This window comes from Aspergillus affinis, assembly GCF_023601865.1.
Source record: "Aspergillus affinis strain CMG 70 chromosome Unknown NODE_44_length_242547_cov_84_751050, whole genome shotgun sequence".
NCBI classification, from domain to species: domain Eukaryota; kingdom Fungi; phylum Ascomycota; class Eurotiomycetes; order Eurotiales; family Aspergillaceae; genus Aspergillus; species Aspergillus affinis.
In genome coordinates, this window is record NW_026515825.1 from 37,434 (window position 1) to 57,313 (window position 19,880).

Sequence of the window (19,880 nt, forward strand, 5' to 3'; positions counted from 1 at the left end):
CACACTGATGGGAAATTGGGTAATTTGGATGTTATTTTATTTTCTGCTCCCCCCTTCAATGGGTGTGATCAAGACATTCCGTTGAATGACCCTTAAATTCTATTTCCTTCGCGAGTGAGATTTTAAAAGGCGATCGATGATTGATGGCCATAATCACGAATTGTACGGAGTACTCCGTATGAACCACAAAAATCAAGATAGAAAATAGAAAATCCATCAATCACCTCAGGAGGTTTCAGCCCAAATATAAAACATGGGGAGAACTAACCCGGCCAATAGTGCAGGGTGATAAATCGACGATAACGGAAAGGGGAGAGATCCAGAGGGAGAGACTCCAGATTTTCTAAATTAGCCAGGCTAACCTTCCCAAAATCCCCAAACAAGCAGTCCCCATTCCGCGTAAGGAGGGCAATGAATGTCAGTGCTGACGACGGACAGTGGTCGTCTGATCAGAAAAAAAAAAAAAAAAGAAAAAAGAAGGGCCGAAGAAAGTGGAAATGGAATGAATCTTCCAATCCGTTTTCCGAGTTCTCCCCCACGCCCCCACTTCTCCGCCATGGACGAACGGGGAATTCGCCAGGCCAAAGTAGGAGGCCATTAGGTCAGCACCCTAGTTCGCGGCGGGTACGAGGGGACTGGCCCGAAGAGAGCAGCCGGGCGAGGGTCACTAGGAAGCACCCTACGGAGCAACACACTCTGGACTATTCCTTTGCCTGGCCCTTAGTCGGTTCGTTAGTATGTATGTAGGTACATCCATGCATCCCCATACCGGACTCTCATACGGACAGGTACCAAGGGAAAGCTGTCCACTTATGCACATGTAATACCTGGTCTGGGCGGGCCAGATCCACCGAGTTGGATAAGAAGTGTCCCTCGTCCATTCTGGAGAAGAGCGAAGATTCATTTCTTTCTTTCTCGTTTCCCTCCCTTTTCCTGCCTTGTTGCCTCGCCACAGCATTAAATCACTCCTAAGTCGGTGACCTCATCCCCGCCTACTTTCTCTCTTGTTCGCTCTCTCTCTTCTCTTGACTTCTCTCTCTCCTCTCCCACCGCCCTCAAGTTTTCTTCTTTCTCACTGCGTTCACGGCCTTCCCAACACGCACTCCCGAATCCGGCTACGTCACCTGCGTCCACTCCTCCGACTCAGCAGCATCTTGGCTGCCCAGTATCTTTTCCTCGTTTCTTCCCCCCACCAACCATTTCCGCGTAGTTCAATTCCGTCATCCTTTAACCAATATTTTCTCTCTCTTCCCCGCCTCTTCCCTCTTAAGAACTGCGCTCGGGACGTAAATTCCCCCCCCTCTCTTCCTGTCCTCCCTCCAATCAACCCTCGGGCAATCCCTGTTCTTTGCCACTTTTTTATATATTCTTTTTTTTTTGGCGAGAATCTTCCCTCTCGCCAACTCCTCTCCCACGAACTCTTAAATTGCCTATACCGACCCCACCACCACAATGAGGAACCCTTTCGATATGTCCGATCTGGACTCGCTCATCGACGAGCAAGAACAGCAGGAGCGCTATGTTGATCTTCACGCTTACTCATCGCACGATGGCCATCGCGGTCTATTACAGCACGAAAATCGTCGCAATGACAACCTGAAGGATCGGTTTATTGGGGCCATCGACACGGGTACCACCAGTTCCCGTTTTATCATCTTCGACTGCACTGGTGTTCCCGTAGCGAAGTATCAGACTGAGTTTCGCCAGATTCATGAATACTCTGGGTATGTTTCCTCCCACCATTATCTTTAACATCATCCTTTGGACCCCTCCTAACTCGCAACTCTAGATGGCACGAACAAGACCCCTTCGAGCTGGTGGATTCCGTTTACATTTGTATCGAAGAAGCGATGAAGACCTTCCTTGCCCTGGGCCACTCCACCGACGAAATCGAGGCTATTGGTATCACTAGTCAACGAGAGACTGCAGTGTGTTGGGATTGGGAAACCGGCGAGCCTCTTCACAATGCCATTGCTTGGCCCGATACCCGGACCAAGGGCTTGGTCCGCGAGCTGAAAGCCAAACCCGGAGCAGACGAGCTCAAGAACATTTGTGGTCTTCCGCTGTCTACCTACCCTTCCTCCGTTACCTTGGTATGGATGCTTGAGCATTTGCCCGAAGTCAGGGCCGCATATGAGGATGGAAGACTCGCTTTTGGTACTGTCGACTCGTGGCTCATCTACAATCTGAATGGCGGTGTCGAGGGTGGTCGCTTGGTCACCGATGTGACTAACGCCTCCCGAACAATGTTCATGAACCTGGAAACGCTTGATTATGACGATCGATTGCTCAACTTCTTCGGGCTGGACAGGAACAAGATCCGTTTACCTCTTATCCTACCGTCCGCGGACCCGGACGGATACGGATATGTTAGCTCGGGACCTCTAGAAGGCATTCCTATTACTAGCTGTCTTGGTGACCAGTCCTCCGCGTTGGTGGGTCACTGCGCCTTCACGCCGGGAAGCGCCAAGAATACGTATGGTACTGGATGCTTCCTGCTCTACAACGTTGGCGAGAAGCCGGTCATCTCGAAGCATGGTCTCCTGGGCACTGTGGGCTTCCAACTGGGCAAGCATCGGAAACCTGTCTACGCTTTGGAAGGTAGTGTGGCTGTTGCAGGCAGTGGTGTTTCTTTTCTGATGAACAACATGGGTTTCTTCCGTGACTCGCGCAAAGTCAGTGACCTTGCGGCCTCCGTGCCCGACAGCGGCGGTTGTGTCTTCGTCACGGCGTTCAGTGGCTTGTTCGCACCCTACTGGATAGATGATGCCAAGGGCACTATCTGTAAGTTGAAGTCTTGGATATGAGAGTGAAGATTTTTTGCTAATCATGACAACAGTTGGCATTACGCAATATACTCAGCGCGGGCACATCGCAAGAGCCACTATGGAGGCTGCCTGTTTCCAAACCAAGGCTATCCTTGATGCTATCGAGGTTGACAGTGGGCACAAATTGACTCAGCTTGCCGTTGACGGTGGAATGAGCAATTCTGACATCTGCATGCAGGTATGTTGTGCTTGTTTTACTCTTGACCGCACAAATAAGCAGCGCGCTAACAGTTTTTTTTTTTTTCTCTCCTTTTAGACTCAAGCCGATGTTATCCAAATTCCTGTCGAACGACCCGCTATGCACGAAACCACCGCTTTGGGAGCCGCCATCGCCGCCGGCTTCGCCATCGACGTTTGGAAGGACTTCAATGAACTCAAGAACATGAACCGCGCCAACCGCACCACCTTCGAGCCCCACATCTCCATCAAAAAGAGTGCGAGGATGTACAAACAATGGTCCAAGGCCGTCGAGATGTCTCGCGGCTGGACCGACACGGGTGATATGGATGGTGAAGACGAAGAAGAGTAGAAATACTCTTTTGGCAATCAAGGAAGGAAAACACAAAAGGGAATCAGCCTTCCCATTTTCTATTATAATACCTGGATGATTTCTGTGCGATTAAGCGTTGTGCGTTTGTCATGTGTTCATTGGGGTTCATGGGTCTTTTTTTCATTGTTTTTGCTATTTGGCCAATCCGGCGGTGTGGTGTCTTTTCTGAAGATACCCAATTCTTCATCTCGTTTTTCTTTTCGAGCAGGTTTCCTGGTACATATACATCTATATACTATTCTAGCTTTCACATACATATTTTAGATCAAATTCATCAATATTTCAAAAACATAAAAAAAAAAACCAAATGTAGCGACAAGTAGTTTGGTTGTCACATGTTTTAGATATTCTGTGTGGCTTTCTCGGCACCGGATTATATACAACTCTTGACGCGAGCATCAATCAACTTGGCAAAAGTACGATCGGCATTCCAGTTAGATCTCTAGAATGGAACCGTTTGTCACCTCCTTCCTATATCTATGTCTCCTTGAGCAAGGTACTTCCATCATCATCAATCAATCAATCAATCAATCAATCAACTACATAGTTCACAAATTCCATCCATCCAATCCCCTCCCACCGCCATACCTACATATCTATGGCAAACAATATATGGTCTGGACCACCTCTTCCCTCCGTTTCATAACCAGACTCCCTAACCCGAGAACCCAGATATGGATTTGACTACCAAAGCCATGGGTGAGCGGTCATTTCATGAGTGCATAAGTACGGATGAATATGTTTTCAACAACCCGGTAGACCAGACCACAACAATCGTCATTCAGTGCCGCTGCATACACTGATTCCGGAACTGCTACTTAGGATGACAGACTTCTACCTTATTCCGAGTCTATTTAGCCGGATCTAGTCACGTTGATCATCACAGATACCTAGGGTTAGGGTCAAGTCAGCTTCTGCATCGCGAACGTCTGTCTGGACCGATTACGACTCGACAAAAACCAAGATTGTTCTAAATTCTAGCTTCAGTATTCAATTTCGATTGCGACCTATGTATGTATGTACAATACAATACAACCCAAGATAGACCAGGCAAAGGTACTTAGGTAAAGAGACAAGCAAGTATTGGGTAATTTCAATTCCGCGCTTGCCGGTGATTTTCTGACTCCTTAAACTCGCCCTGCTATATGCCAGATGAGAACAGATACAGGTCTGAATTTTTTGACTGCGATTGCGGATTTCGGGGATGGATATTGAGATCAGAGATATCGAAACAGAAAAAAGGGAAAGTAGAAAAGATAAGGGACAAGGAAAAAAAGAGAAGCAGAGTATGCAGACGAAGGCGCAACACCGAGTACAATGTAAAGAGCAAAGAGAAGGGGAAATCGGAAGAGGAACAAGAACCTCCAAGGGTTGCAATCAAAGGTGTGACAAGTACAATGCCGATCCTCGAGACGCCCAATGGAGGTCAGCCCAAAAGAAAACAACAACCAGGATCGAAAGAGGATTATGAATAGGGGAGAGATTGAAATGTCATCAGGAAAAAGAAAAGAGATTGGCCTTATTCGGCAGCTGTCGGGGGTTCTTTATCGGATTTGCTCAACCGTGCCGCCTGCAGAGCCTCGGGCAATTTAAGAGGCGGCGACGACGCAGGTGGTGGTTCCAGCTTGTCGAGTTTCTCTCCCTTTAAGACTTTCTCCATTTCTTCCTTGGTGAGAGTCTCGTATTCAATCAAGGCTTTCGTCAAGAGTTCCAATTCGTTTCGCTTTTCGGTCAGGATGTTCTGGGCGCGCACTCTGGCCTCCTCAACTAAACGCCGGACTTCACCTTCGATCTCCTGTTTGGTCTCAGACGACAACGAGTTGTAATTGGTGGAGAGATCGACGTTTCCGAGCTTCTTGGAGTATCCGAATCGAGTGACCAAGGTGAAAGCCGTCTCAGTGGCTTGTTGGATATCCTATTTGAAAGTTGGGTCAGCAAACAGCGATCTGGTGATGGATTGGGTGGGGGGAAAACAAGCTTACAGCTGAGATGCCGCTCGTAACCTTGTCGTGTCCGAAAATGAGCTCTTCAGCGGCCTTACCACCCATGGAAACGTCGATATCGGACAAGTACTCGGTATAGTTCCGAGAGACCATGTCCATCTCGGGCAGGAAGTGCGTCACACCCAGCGCCATTCCGCGGGGCACGATGGTGATTTTGTACAGCGGTGTAGAGGACGGAGAGAAATAAGCAACCAGGGCGTGACCAGCTTCGTGGTAGGCGGTCAGAAGCTTGTCCTTGTCCTGGATGAATCTGCTACGAGACTCTGCTCCCATCATGATCTTGTCTTTAGCCCAATCAAAATCCTTGGCGATCACCTTGTCCTGCTTGTTTCTGCTGGCGTAGATGGCGGCCTGGTTGACCAGGTTTTCCAAGTCGGCGCCGGAGAAACCGGGAGTGCCACGCGCAATCACTGCGAGATCCACATCAGTGCTGGTCTGGACGTCCTTCATTTGGTGCTTGAGGATATCCATCCGACCCCGGACATCGGGGAGGCCGACGGTCACCTTCCGGTCGAAACGTCCAGGTCGAGTCAGTGCCTTATCCAGCAGTTGTGGGTAGTTGGTCGCAGCAAGAATGATCACTCCGGTTGACTGCGAGAACCCATCGAGTTCGGTGAGTAACTGGTTTAAAGTTTGCTTCACGTACGAGGCATCCTTCTCATTTCTCTTGGCGCCTATCGCATCCAGCTCATCGATGAAGATGATCGCGGGTGACTTGCCTCGAGCCTGAGCGAACAACTCACGGACACGCTTGGCACCAACACCCACGTACACCTCGTCGAATTCAGATCCAGACATGTAGAAGAAAGGGACACCGGCTTCACCCGCAACAGCACGAGCAAGAAGGGTCTTTCCAGTACCGGGTGGCCCAACAAGCAGGACACCTTTAGGCAGCTTGCCACCGAGCGAAGAAAACCGATCCGGGTTCAGCAAAAACTCAACGAGCTCCTGAAGCTCATCCTTGGCTTCATCGCAGCCATGCACATCACTGAAGCGAACATTCTGATGCTGCGGTTGGGCCTCGTTGCTCTGAGAGCCTCGGATGTTCTTCAAAACGCCCGTGGTTTCCACCAAGACAGTAACAAGCACAAGGGACATGTAGACGAAGAATGCGAAGGACACCAGGAATTTAGCCCATCGGAAGATGGTGCTTCCACGCGACTCTTCCACAACAACATACAAAGGAGCTTCTTTCGCGCCAGTGCTGTCATGCTTTGTTGATAATCCCACTTGACCACCATGTTTCTGAGCCGCAACTGCCTGGCCAATAGCCTGGAGTTGTTCCATGTTCACATTCGGATTAGACCCGGGAGCCATTGCTGCGGGACTAGTTCCTCCAACAAGGTTCAAGGCCTTGAAATAGATCGATTCCGAAAGTTCGTTGCTGGCGAATTGTCCACTCCTGTACCGCTCGACTATAATCGCGGGCATATTGGCGCGAAGGAGGTCCTGATAGAAGGAATTCTGGGCATTGACGTTTTGTGGGTTATTGTTAGCGGTTTTCTCTTTCTGTGCTAAGATACCGTGAGAGGGACCGCCGAAGAGAAACCGCTGATGCTGCAACTTGGAAAGACCGAGGGGGTGGGGGACGTGGCGAAGTCGGTTCAGAGACGTGGAATAAGAACGAGAAGACGACGGAGAGAAGACCCGGGAGGCAAGGGAGGGTGAGGACCAAAGCGAACGTTCTTTAAAGAATCATGAGTCAGTATAAATGTTTCCCTCAACATCTCGGATTATGATTACCATTGAACAAGGAACGGGACCATCCCGATGACGCAGGCTGGCGTATGGCGTCCGCTCTCAAAGCCATCGAGGGCACCGTGTGCAGGAACTCCGGCAGCACGACAGACCCGGCTTTCTAAACAGATCGTTAACAACCCAACGGAACAATCCTCATCCATGCATGACACAAAACGTACTGTTGAACTCGCTTCCCCAACCGTGCGCTGGGAAGCGGTAGATCCGGGAGAAGGGCCGCGCTCGACATTCTTCCAAGGCGCATTCAGGAGCTTCGACATGGAAGGCCAGATATCGGATGTCACTGCCGCGATATTCTGCACGGGATTATATAGGTTAGAGAGGTCGAACGCTCCAGATCATAAGGCCAAGGGTTCTTACGGGCTTGGGGATCGGAACTTGAAAGGCCATGGTTGACCGACGTAAGGCGGCACTTGGCCGCGACAACAGGAAGTTCTATCCCTGGATAGGTCGTGTGAAAGTTGGGATCGAGGAAACGTGAAATTAATCCTCAAGGAAAGAAAATGCCATCACTGAATGATAGCGATCAGGGTGCGGAGCGAAAGTGAGATGGAGGTGCCTCGGCGGGATTCAATAATGCGGCGGCGAATTCATTGGCGGCGGACTTGCCACTGTGGCTCGTCCGCCCCGCCGGACAGACAGGTCACGTGTATTTATGCCCCAGGCAGCAGCCCGTCCATTTGCTTCCATCGGCATCTTCCATCGCCAAAGCTTTCCATTATCTGTAAACCATTCCCCTCGAGGTGGAGTTCGACAATATCTCCTCTCCGGGAGATCGCAGAGGCAACAGGAACTGCCTTGATCATATTGGTGATGAATATCTACGTATTACACAATACAATGGAAAGGCAGGCTCGGCAACCCGTGGTTCGATTCGGCCACCGATGAGAAGGTCATCATTGACAATAAGAAACCTTCTCATTTTTCGCATAACACATCACCTACCGCGCATGTTGTGATACACCGGTATCTTCCTTTTCACTAGGTTTTCAACACTCACACACACTCTCTCTCTATATATATGTTACTTTGCGCAAATTTGCAGAGTTTGTTATTGGCCAGTTCGGTCACCAGCACTTGGAGAAGGAAGCGGGTCTTCATTCACTTCAAGCAAGAGCGCAGCTACCTGTTTGACCCTCGTCCTGAACCTTGTCGTGATAGGTTCAGCAACTTTGACCTCGGGGCATACTTCATGGCTTCTGTCGTTCGAGCTCTAGTCCGAGATGTCCCGAAAGGTCATTCTTCTTATGGGAGCTCCCACCGTACGGAGTCTTCATTGGGATGAACATGAGCTACTCAATGCACCCATATACCCATTCGACGGCTCGGGTGTTGGCAACGAAGGAGCCAAGTCCTTTGCAGAATACTACACTGTGAAATGGAGACTGCTGCAGGATTCGGCTTTGCTAGAGACGTATCCAGATCAGAACGAAACTGATCCTACGGGAGGCGCACGGTTCTTTACCATCGACGAGCTGGTTACTCCTGGCGGAATATCTACGACACCCGACGATTCGACACTCTCCAAATTCTACAACCACTCTTTTGCCATCCATGAGACGTCGGAGATATCTGCGCCCGGCACCTCCGGGGACGACTCGACGAAAGAGAGCGGCGTATGGGCGGACAGCACGAACACTTCGATCGCGCCAAGCTGGGAAGAAGAAAGCCTCCAACCGGGTCTTTCGATCTCGGGACATATCACGGACCTGCGCGATATTCCTAGCGCCGCATACCTCAATGCCATTGTGCCTCAGACGATGACGGTGAATCTGATCGTGGGCATCATTACCATTCGGCCGCCGCGCCGCATCCTGACGCGACAATGGAAACGAGAGCTGGACCTGATCGAGGTCGTGGTGGGCGATAACACGCGCAGCGGGTTTGGTGTTACATTTTGGCTTCCTCGCACGAATCGAGGCGGCGACGAGGAGAGCGAACTGGGACGCAGCCTGGCAAGTCTGCGACCACGGGACATCGTTCTCTTGCGCACGGTGGGACTGAGTACATTCCGGGAACGGGTGTACGGGCAGAGTCTGAAGAATGGAGTCACGCGGGTGGAATTGCTGCACCGCCAGCGGGTCGACGTAACGGACGCGGGGGGAGTGTACAGCGGCAGGAAGCTGCGTGATGTTCAGCAGAAGCGCCCGAAGGAGCCAGAAGATCTGCCGCTGGCGAAGGTGAGCAACGTCCGTCAGTGGATCCGCCATTTTGTGGACCCGGCACCGGAAGCAGCAGGCGGTGGCACCAGGGGGCCAAAACAACGTGGGTCGATGGAGATTCCGGCGAAAAATCCTCATCCCACGATTCTGCCTCCAGATACGCCCGAGCAGTGACTGTGAGTGGTGATCTTATAAATAGAAACCCCGACAGGACGACGCGGCCTGAGGGACCCGAACAAGAGAGACATTGGCTCTCAGCCACCTTGACCAACGGACCATTCAGTGTACACCGTAGGACTGTATGTACTTTGTACTCCGTAGGTAGGGGACATGTCGGGTCATATGATTGACGCCGTCTGGAGTAGGGCGTACATACTCCGTCAGGATGTAACCTTGTTTTCTTTGTTCCGCTTGTTTTACCTCTAAGTATGGAGTGGAACAAGAGAAGCAGGAGAAAAAGGGGTGGGAAATTGCAGGAAGAAAGCTTGCCTGAGGGCTGAGGCATGGGGGGCAATACTGAAACCGGGCCCGACTAAGGAGAGCACCTGACCGGATGTTGCCTGGTGGCCTGGTTTGCGTACCGTATCGTTACCGTCTTCCCCTGCCCCAACTTCCCTCCCCCCTCGCCGCAAACAGACGGTACGGCGGTACACTTTCGTACACTCCAATACATCCAACGCCAGGTGTTCTATTGTTCATTTCTGGTTCCTCTTTTATTCCGCTCCTCTCTTCCTCCTCCTTCTCCTTCTCTCTCCTTTTCCCTCCCTGAGAGCTTCCGATCTGTCAATCCGGCCATCTCCCGATCGATTGATTGATTGCTTCCCCCTTCCCTCTGTCAACTTCTAATCAATCGCCTTTTTATCTTCATCCAAGTCCTTCCTTTTCCTTCTCCTTTTATACTCCCCTCTCCTAAATTCACTCGTTCATCCCACCCTCAATATGAAGGGTACGTGCTCCCTGTTGGACTCGACTAGTCCCCCTCCGATTGTTTCCCCCCCCCTTTAACTAACGTTTCTCTAGCTCTTATTCTTGTCGGAGGTTTCGGTACCCGGTTGCGTCCTTTGGTAAGCCAATGCTTCCCCCCTCATCCCTCCCCCGCCGCCGCCGCCGACGATCGTGACGTCGGAGCATACCAGCCGCTTCTCGAAAGAATCTCTGCTAATCTATGCGGCCGCTGTCATAGACGTTGACGCTACCCAAGCCTCTCGTGGAATTCGGCAACCGTCCCATGATCTTGCACCAGGTCGAGAGCTTGGCTGCTGCTGGTGTCACCGATATTGTTCTGGCCGTCAACTACCGCCCCGATGTGATGGTCTCTGCCCTGAAAAAGGTACGCGTGATATTCTCTCGTGAATTGAAAGATCCGGTTTGCTTATTGTTGCGCTAGTATGAGGAACAATACAACGTCCGCATCGAGTTCTCCGTCGAGTCCGAGCCGCTGGGCACGGCCGGTCCCCTGAAGTTGGCGGAGAAGATCCTGGGCAAGGACGACTCCCCCTTCTTCGTCCTGAACTCCGATGTCATTTGCGATTACCCGTTCAAGGAGCTGGCCGAGTTCCACAAGAACCACGGCGACGAAGGTACCATCGTCGTGACCAAGGTTGACGAGCCCTCGAAATACGGTGTCGTCGTCCACAAGCCCAACCACGCGTCGCGCATCGACCGTTTCGTCGAAAAGCCTGTCGAGTTCGTCGGCAACCGTATCAATGCCGGTATCTATATTCTCAACCCCAGCGTGCTAAACCGTATTGAGCTGCGTCCCACCTCGATCGAACAGGAGACGTTCCCCGCCATCTGCAAGGAGGGCCAGCTCCATTCGTTTGATCTGGAAGGGTTCTGGATGGATGTCGGTCAGCCCAAGGATTTCCTCAGCGGCACCTGCCTGTACCTCACCTCGCTCGCAAAGCGCAACTCCAAACTGCTCGCCCCCAACAACGAGCCCTACGTGTATGGCGGAAACGTCATGGTCGACCCCAGCGCAAAGATTGGCAAGAACTGCCGCATCGGGCCCAACGTCGTCATCGGACCTAACGTCGTCGTCGGCGACGGTGCTCGTCTGCAACGATGCGTCCTGTTGGAGAACAGCAAGGTCAAGGACCACGCGTGGGTGAAGTCGACCATTGTCGGATGGAACAGCTCGGTGGGCAAGTGGGCTCGCCTGGAGAACGTTACCGTTCTGGGTGACGACGTGACCATTGCCGATGAAGTCTACGTGAACGGTGGTTCTATCTTGCCGCACAAGAGCATCAAACAGAACGTTGATGGTGAGTTTTCTTGGTTATGCTCACTCAATCCTCCATCCATGATACTAACAGTTCTGCGCTAGTTCCTGCGATCATCATGTAATCTCCCGTTCTCTTTTCCTTCCCTTTACGTCGACATGTCCTCGAATATCTTGATTTGAATCACCTTTACCTCGAAATCGCCCAGATGCATAGAGCCGGAGTCGTTACATCTTTTGAGTTTGCCTTGATGCAGTTGATTCAGGCAGTCTTGCGCTTGCCCGGTTCATCGGTCAAGAGCATAACGTCCGTTACTTTCCCCTTTCCCCTTTACCCCTCCTGAAAGCACGTCTTCCTATCTACCTACCTACTTACCTACCTTTCCGCCTCTTTCTTGCATAAAACCCCCTTTAGTCTCATATATGGGTCTGTCACCATCTCCGCACTCAGAACCTTGACGGTGTGACGTGCGTCCGATGCGACTTTTTCCAATTTTTTTCAGTAATACTCTTCTGTTTTGATTTACCATCTCGCCTCAATCTTTTCTTCCTTCTCCCAATATTTTTTTTTTCCTTTTTTCTTTTTCTTATTCTTCCTCGTCGCGATATCTTTTCTATTCATTACTCTGCGTCTGCTTACCCGGGGATTGGTGAGTAAATGGGTTCTAATACACTATCCAATTTTAATGATGTATGTGGGACAAACGGGGTTCTTTAAGGAATGTAAATATGGGAGGCAGAACTCAGAATTGAATTAATACAAGAATTAAGGAAAGAGAATTAAGTCCATGTTCCAATTACATTGATCATTATTGCTTTCACCTGCTCTATTTTCGCGAAGACGTACTCCCGAGTCGAATTGAAATCATATTGTGTAGATCAACCGTCTATGTGACAAAGTAAGGATTAAAAATAGATATGAATATAGAAGAAAGAATACAGATAGTCCCGGGAAGACGAAAACAAAGGAAGATTGTCCAAGATAGGAAAGGGCCGTTTCCCATCTAGCTAGGACTCATCCACCTTCTCGGCCTCATCCAAGATACCGTCCCAGTGGATCCGCAACTCCTCCATCTGCCGCCAGCACGACCGTCCTAGCTCCTCGAACCGCTCCTTTTGTTCCTTGGTGAGGTCCGTCGCGCCGCGCTTGCGTCGACGCTGGCGATCCTCCTCGACCACGGCGCGTCCCACGACGCCGCCGTACCCCCATCCGTCAACCTCGGTTGGGACAGAGGACGCGGCGCCCCAGAGGCCGCAGGAAGAGCCCCATTTCACGCGTCCGCCGCCGTGCTGTCGGTATGCCGATTCCACGTCGTCGAGGGCCGATTGCGGCGCCAGGGCTAGCCAGACGGGAGAGCAAGCGCCCATGTACGTAGACAGAGTATGCCAGGGAGAGCCGAGGAGACGGGCGAGCCAGAAGGCGGCGAGCATGAGGTAGAAGAGCGGGAGCGCGAGAGGGACGATGGCGGTGCCGCAGATGCCAGGGTGGGAGACGTAGGTGGTTGGCGGGGGAGCATCGGAGGCGGATTCGGGGGAGTTCTTCTTGTTGGCGTCGTCGATCGAGTGGAAGCTGCGGACCCAGGGCGCGACGCTGGGGAGGTCGGACGTGAGGGCGAGGATGTCGGTCAGGGCCTTGGAGGATTCGTAGGGAGTAGTGGTGCGGAGGCCTTGGAGGTCCTCCGGGTTGAACAACTTCACTGTGGCTTCGATACTCGAGACCCAGATGATGCGACCGGAGTGACCGGGGCGTCGCAGCAGAGGCATGACGTTGTGGGCGAGCATGTAGTGACCGAAGACGTTGGCGCAGAATACATTGCCCAAGCGAGGCTCTTGGTCGGCGCGCGGGGTCTGAGGATCGGTCACGACGCCGGCCGACGCAAGTTTGTATGCCGGCCAGGTGGCGGCGTGGACCAGGTCGGTGCAGATCCCCCAGACGGCTCGCGGCCAGTCAAGGCCCGTCCAGCCACCTATGCCGGCGTTCAGCAGGATGGCATCGAGCTTGGGGAAGGTCTGAGTCAGTCGGCGGGAGAGAGCTCGCACAGAGACGAGGTTGGACAGGTCGACATTCTCGGGGATGAAAGTCACTCGGGCCGCGGCGGAGGCATTGGCCGAGGTGCGCAGGTAGTCTTGCAGAAGGCGGAGAGTGTCATTTCCCTTCTTGGTGCTCCGGGTTGTGAAGATGACGGTCAACGACCCGTGAGTGGTAGAGCTCAGGAACTCGTCCACTGCGCGACAGCAGATAGAAAAACCGAGGCCACTGTATTGCGCGCGAAGAACCGAGCGATTAGTCAGACGAAAGGCAAGGAGATTGGAGGCTACTCAGGGACGGAGACTGTACCTGTTTGCACCAGTGACCAGGATGAAGGTCTGGTTCGTCATGGCGATAGATTGAGTGCGAATGAGGTCCATCGAAGGCAGAGAAGCAAATCGACGCCGCGAGTGAAGGAATTCAGGGCGGCGAGTTGATTGGCCCGCCCACCCCAATGGGGCCCCCGAAGGAACCGTGGATGCCTCAGGAAGGAAGCCATGTGACGACCCAAAGAGGCAGGCGTACCGTGACGACCCAAAACGGCAATCTGTTTAGACGGAGTGGGGAGTATAAGGAAGAAGATGCTTTTCAAGTAGCTCTTCTCCGTAAGATTCAATGCGAGACACCCCTTTTCATACATTTTATCTAGCCTTGGCCAAACTAACCGTCTCGCTTCCTGGACTCCTGACTCAATACGAGGTCAAAACGTGGCCGGTCTACTTACTCAACAGTCCGGCATGGTGAAGCTGACGGCATTGGCCATATCATCCTCCTAGAGCTTCCTTAGAACCTAACGCTCCTTGATTTATCCCTCCCTAGTCGGCGGCGCGTTGGCAATTTGTAAGGTGCGTCCAGCCCGGCGCCTAAGGAATCAACCCCGCAAAAAAGCGAATCTCCACTAGCGCCTTGTTAGCCACATGGGGAAACAGACCTTGGCCCCCTTGATACGGAGTACGGAGTGATAGCTAGTTGATGGCATAGGCGGGTTCACGGGGTAGGTAGATCGAAATGCAGCCCAGGATGAATGGCTCGTATCACTTCGGCCTAGCCAAGCCAGCACCAACCATGTGGGAGGGGAAAGTTATCTGGACTGGACAAGAATGAGTTGGTGGGCGCTTTCCCGTGCAGCGGAGGTTGTTGGGAAAGCCGGATAGTGAGGCTCGCTTAGAAGATGAGCAATTATCTGTTGATGATTATCCTGGCTATCATCCTTGCGAATGAATAGTGTCCCCGGTGATCACAGATCATGGATTCAATCTCCGATCATCGATTTGTCTACGTCATGAGGACCCCTCGTGAACGAATTTTCGATCGCGTAACGTACGTAGTCCCTGATTTATTCGATTCAGCGCTTCCTAGATGGCGCGCGAGAGAGAAGAAGCGGTGCTGTACGCATGCATCTACACAGCGAGGTGGGCGTCAGCTGAAAATGGCGCTGGCATGCAATTTCTCCCCCGAATCATACGATAGGATGGTCGAAGTTAAATCGACGTCAATCAGAGTGGCGTTGTCCATGCACCGGTTATGAATCACTCGTCGGTTTGACACAAAGAGTAGAAGGGGTTTCTCAGCCTTTTCCATACATACATCACAAAGTAGCAAGCCGTAACTGAAGTCCTGAAGGCAGAGACTTCCAGCCAGCCCATCGGGGCCAGACGAGAGCTTTCCCAGCAGAACATTCGGGCGAATCGCTTTGAAAGACGCCCTTCTATCGGGATCAACACGACCAGTGAGAAAGATTAGGAATCCTCCACGACCAAGGACCAAGACCGAACCAGGTAGGGCTCTGGAAACGTATTTGGATCCCTCTGATGGCTGACCGGACCAGCAGTGAAACACGGCCTGTAGAGAAGCCCGAAAAAGGGCCAAAAAGGAACACCAGGCCTTCGAGTCCGTTCTGTATGCATCGATATTGATTGACGCCTCTTCCGAGTTATCTCCATAATTGTCAGCACGGAAGGAGGCGAGCAGCGTTGTGAATTGAAAGGCAAATAAGGCGACACAGCCACCCCGAAGGATTTCATGTCAGCATTTCAAAACCCTATCAAGACCGGTTGACTATTTGCCATTTGGGTTATATTAGATGCTGCTCTCAATCACCTCTGGTTCTCTTTGCCGTAGAGAAGCAGCCACCAACAACGGGCAGCCCTTTTTTTCTATTATTATTTTGGCGCGAGTACCAAGAAGGAAAATGATCCAACTCAAACTCTTAGGAGATAGCCGAGTAAACTAGACTCTGGATGGGATCGATGACTCCTCTCGACACATCGACTGTCTCGTACGGAGCCTCATTGCATTCTTGGGTCGTGGTAATTGTTTTTCCTGGTGATTCCCGTGACATCCGCAAGAGGGCCAAAAACAGGCGAGATCTTCCTTCCCAAGTAAAGAAAAGAATGAAATAAATGAAAGTAAATAAAACACTGTAAGAAAATAGGGAATACGAGAGACAACTTTAATATAAAAAAAACAAGGCATGACTATGCGTGGAATGCATACTACTGTGGGAGCGAAGATATTCCCGCACTAAACAATTGTCACCGTGGAGAAGTATATGGCTTCAGACAAAGGTGCTCACCGACACTTGGGAACCGGGGGGAATCGACCTGAGGCCCGGATTACTAGAGAATAGACTAAACCGTGGTAATCGAGCCGTACCAGCCGTATGTAGACCGGACTGATCATGCTTTTTACCAGCCTTAGAGAGGTGGCTTTTTCGGCGACGCGCTTGGCTACCTGATCAGCCCATTCATTTTCATGTGTTCTTTTCAGCCCTCATGCATCATTTTTCGCCTGATTCGACCGGGGATCTAATTAATTCCCCTCCTTCACAGCTCCGAGCCAAGCCGTTTGGGCGACTCCTATGTTGTGTCATGGATCGAGGGCCGAAAGGGGGCAAAAAGGATTTAAATGAAATTAAAAAGAGAGAAAAAAGCTGATTTGATGCATGCGAAACCTGCGAATCGGAGATTTTTCTCTGTGCTGGCCACCTATCGAGCGGCGCATCGAGCGCATGTATGTCTAGCATCATCCGCAAAGAAACGACGCCCTCCATTGCTTAGTTTCAGAATTCACCTCGGTTCTATGCACGATGAATGGCCAATCGTCGGTTCTTTCGAGCGGAGAAGTCTATGAATATGATCATTGGCGATACCGCGGCAAAGTAACTTGTCTTCTCCACGTCCAACATCGACCAGCGATGCGCACACTCGATCGAAAGATTAGTTTACTCCGTCGGCCCACGGGAGACGCTGCGAGTCATCTGTATGCCCAATAATAGGAGCAAGAGCGGCGAGAATTAGTCCTAGGCTGCATAGGATCTCACGCAGGAGCAGATTTAGTCCGATAATGGCTGCTGCGGCAATCAATCTCCCCCCTTCCGTCCAGTCCTTTGCTGCGTGCAGTAGGTAGGAACTAGGAAAGGGAAATCAGGACTCGGCCCTCCCCCTTATTTTTCCCACCCCTCTCAAGAACGCGGGGTTCTGAGGTAGTGTCGCTCGCAACGCTGTTTCGTGGGAGATACTGCGGCTACACCCTAGCAAAGGTTAATGATAAGGGCCGAAATAATAGTGATAGGGGAAAGAAGACAAAAGCTAAATAAGGAAAGGTAGATTAATAAACGAAGCGGAGCAAAGGGGGGAGAGACAAGCGAGTCAAGGCTGGAGGATCCCATTTCCCGGCGTTTGAAGACCCAACAGGTGACAGGCCAGCAATTTGATCGGGAACAAGGCTGGGCTGGACTGTCGGGGAATTGACCACCATCCGACTAGTGAGATGTTCGGTCGACTAGTTGGCGTAGTAGCAGTTTAGTCGACTTGACTAACCTTCACACCGTTGATCGCCCAGCCAGCTTCGAATCAGCACATCTCCTCATACATCCAGTTGATCACGTATCTTCTTGCGTGAACAGACGGTTTTTTGCTTTTCTATTTTATTTTATTTTAATTTTTTTGGTGACTTTTTGGCCTTTGGAAACTCGGCGTGCATTGAACATGCTAAGGCTGAGACCGTGAGACTTTTCGACAATCATTTTGGGAATTGATTAAGTTAGTAACTTTTTTAGAAATTTTTTTATCTCGAAAGAGGAAGAGAAAGAATAATAAAACCACTAAGAAAAGCAACCATTTGGTAGGGGGGCAAGGAAGCACAAATGAGAAGGGGGAGAGATCACCAAGAAACGCCAGGACTTGAACGGAGAACGAGCCCTCCGATCCTACACATGATTCCTCCCGTCTGCAGCTTAGAGCAGCGGCTGTCAGAACCAACGACCAGGTTCTTGGGTTCGGACTGAGGAGTAAGAGGAGAAAAAAAGAGAGCGCGCGAAAAAATTGGGCTGCGATGACGTTAACCCCCGATGCACTTAATCAATATCCATCTAGGCGAAGCCGCGAGGGAGGCAAGACGTACGTGTAGTAGTTTCGCCTCAGTGCATCGGGCGGGCCATCACGTCTCTGTCATCAAAGATTATCGCCCATTGTCACACCATTCCGCAGGGGATCAGCAGCAAGATGACACAACGGCGCCAGACTCGGTGTCTATCCTGCATCACAGACTACAGTCGATGCAGGAGGATGCCTTTCATTGATGGGATGACGGGGTAAGTAAGGTTTCGAAAGGATGGGAGACTTGCGACAGGCGACGTACTGTGGCACAGTACTAAACAACTTTATACAGTTAGTGCTCATGGTGAGAAGGCCGTCAAGTGGAGGAGAAGGACAAGGAGGAGGGAGATGGAAGTCGAATAGGACGGTCGTATACAATTGGGGCGTATGGATGATCTTCCAAGGGCTGGGCTTGCATACGAGCGACGATTCCTTCCCTTTCCAGAGTATCCGTTATGAAAAGATCCACAATCGATGCTCAAATGTTGATCAAAACTTGCCAGGATGTCTGATACTGACTGGGAAGAACGGAATTTGAACCCAGGATGTATAATTGGCGCGAGGCGATGGTTCTGGTGAAGGATTCCAACGTGGATACCAGGTAGATTGCTGATTACTGAGTGCGGGAGTCATGGAGCACTACGGCGGAGAGAAGTCGGTACGGTAAGGTGGTAATTATGGTAATTTGGAAACCCTGTCCGGGGAGCTGCGCCGTACAGTACAGTACAATACGGGCTGCGGTACCTCTACCTTACCTACCTACGGTATCATCAAGATTAGGTCTTGTATTCATGTAGGCACTGTAGATCCGTAGTCGACGGTCTATGTACGGAGTACACGAAGTATAACGTCCTCTGGGTTACCCCGTATATGGAGATCTCTCTTCCCATTCCGGTCCAGACTCCCACAGTCTGGACCCGCGTAGTCGGTCTTACGAAAGTGTCAAGCCACGCTGACAATCCTTCTTATCTTCATCTTGCGCAACGAAGCGGTGTCGCGGAGCGTCCCCTTGAGTTGAGATGGCAGCGTTAGTTAGCACTACTGGACAAAGTGTAACCATCATTTGAATAGGCCCGGTCCAGTTAAAAGCATATCCAGCCCACGGACGACGATCTATCAAGTCCGTCTCCTATCAATTATTGTGGACAATCTTCATCGGCTATCACTGGCGGTGGGGATGGAGACTCCTTGTGCCAAGCTCAAAGGGGATCGGCTCTAATGATTGACAGAACCATGGGTGGAAGTTGGGTCCTCAACCACGGCTGGAATCCTTCCCTCTTCGCGTCCTCGGTTTCCCTGGTCCGTAGCGAAATAGTTGTTATTCGGATCTGCAATTCACTGGGCGGCAACCGCAACGCTTCCCTCAAGCTGAAAGCCTCTTGGTGAAGGATTGATTGTCGAGAATCAATGAGTTTCTAGACCTCACTGCTGACGGGAGGAAAGTGGAGGGCCATGTGGGTAAGGACGATAGAGGGAATGGGGAGGGATTATCTAGCCTCTTCAGCGTTGACCATGCCTGTCACCGCCACGGGATCCACGTCCATCACCTTTAAATGTCCCATCTGCTTCACCGTCGTTCGAGGGGAAGGATCACGGATTGTGAAGGGCGGAGAAAGAGGAGAAGGCTTGAAGGAAGAGGGAGAGACGGTATTGTATTGTTGGATTATCGCGCAGTGACCTGTTGAGGATCGTCCAGCCAGTCGTTGTCCGGTCGTCAGCATCCCTTTGTACAAGGTTAGGAGCCACGTGGTTAGGGAGAATGAATACAGTAGAGAGCTCGACTTGATCCTGTTTGTGATCATGGATCTGGGATTCTGGGACCTTCTCGGGAGAACTTCAAGGGTACTTACTTCGGACTAGCGGTCGAGAAAGATAGTCGTAATCTTTACGGACGTGGACGGGGACGGGGAGGTTACGCCGTGGTATTCGATGGCTTGCTGCAGCAGACGA

The 19,880-nt window shown here is 51.3% G+C and overlaps 5 protein-coding genes across 5 annotated transcripts; 3 read left to right on the forward strand and 2 right to left on the reverse strand.

The window, feature by feature from the left end:
- Window positions 1-1,452: 1,452 nt before the first annotated feature.
- KD926_007487 (glycerol kinase) lies at window positions 1,453-3,357 on the forward strand (the record flags this gene model as incomplete). Its single annotated transcript, XM_053100346.1, has 4 exons — window positions 1,453-1,724; window positions 1,790-2,784; window positions 2,840-3,006; window positions 3,085-3,357. 4 exons carry the CDS (start codon window positions 1,453-1,455, stop codon window positions 3,355-3,357), a joined length of 1,707 nt encoding a protein of 568 aa, XP_052955928.1.
- A 1,540-nt stretch (window positions 3,358-4,897) lies between these two features.
- KD926_007488 (i-AAA protease YME1) lies at window positions 4,898-7,529 on the reverse strand (the record flags this gene model as incomplete). Its single annotated transcript, XM_053100347.1, has 5 exons — window positions 4,898-5,293; window positions 5,361-7,066; window positions 7,125-7,239; window positions 7,301-7,435; window positions 7,500-7,529. The coding sequence occupies 5 exons, from the start codon at window positions 7,527-7,529 to the stop codon at window positions 4,898-4,900; spliced, it is 2,382 nt and encodes a 793-aa protein (XP_052955929.1).
- An 833-nt stretch (window positions 7,530-8,362) lies between these two features.
- KD926_007489 (uncharacterized protein) lies at window positions 8,363-9,475 on the forward strand (the record flags this gene model as incomplete). Its single annotated transcript, XM_053100348.1, has 1 exon — window positions 8,363-9,475. One exon carries the CDS (start codon window positions 8,363-8,365, stop codon window positions 9,473-9,475), a length of 1,113 nt encoding a protein of 370 aa, XP_052955930.1.
- Window positions 9,476-10,240: 765 nt separating this feature from the next.
- On the forward strand, window positions 10,241-11,647 carry KD926_007490 (mannose-1-phosphate guanyltransferase; the record flags this gene model as incomplete). The annotated part of the gene is made up of 5 exons (XM_053100349.1): window positions 10,241-10,247; window positions 10,322-10,365; window positions 10,485-10,631; window positions 10,689-11,565; window positions 11,628-11,647. The coding sequence occupies 5 exons, from the start codon at window positions 10,241-10,243 to the stop codon at window positions 11,645-11,647; spliced, it is 1,095 nt and encodes a 364-aa protein (XP_052955931.1).
- An 883-nt stretch (window positions 11,648-12,530) lies between these two features.
- On the reverse strand, window positions 12,531-13,901 carry KD926_007491 (3-keto-steroid reductase; the record flags this gene model as incomplete). Its single annotated transcript, XM_053100351.1, has 2 exons — window positions 12,531-13,779; window positions 13,861-13,901. 2 exons carry the CDS (start codon window positions 13,899-13,901, stop codon window positions 12,531-12,533), a joined length of 1,290 nt encoding a protein of 429 aa, XP_052955932.1.
- Window positions 13,902-19,880: the final 5,979 nt, after the last annotated feature.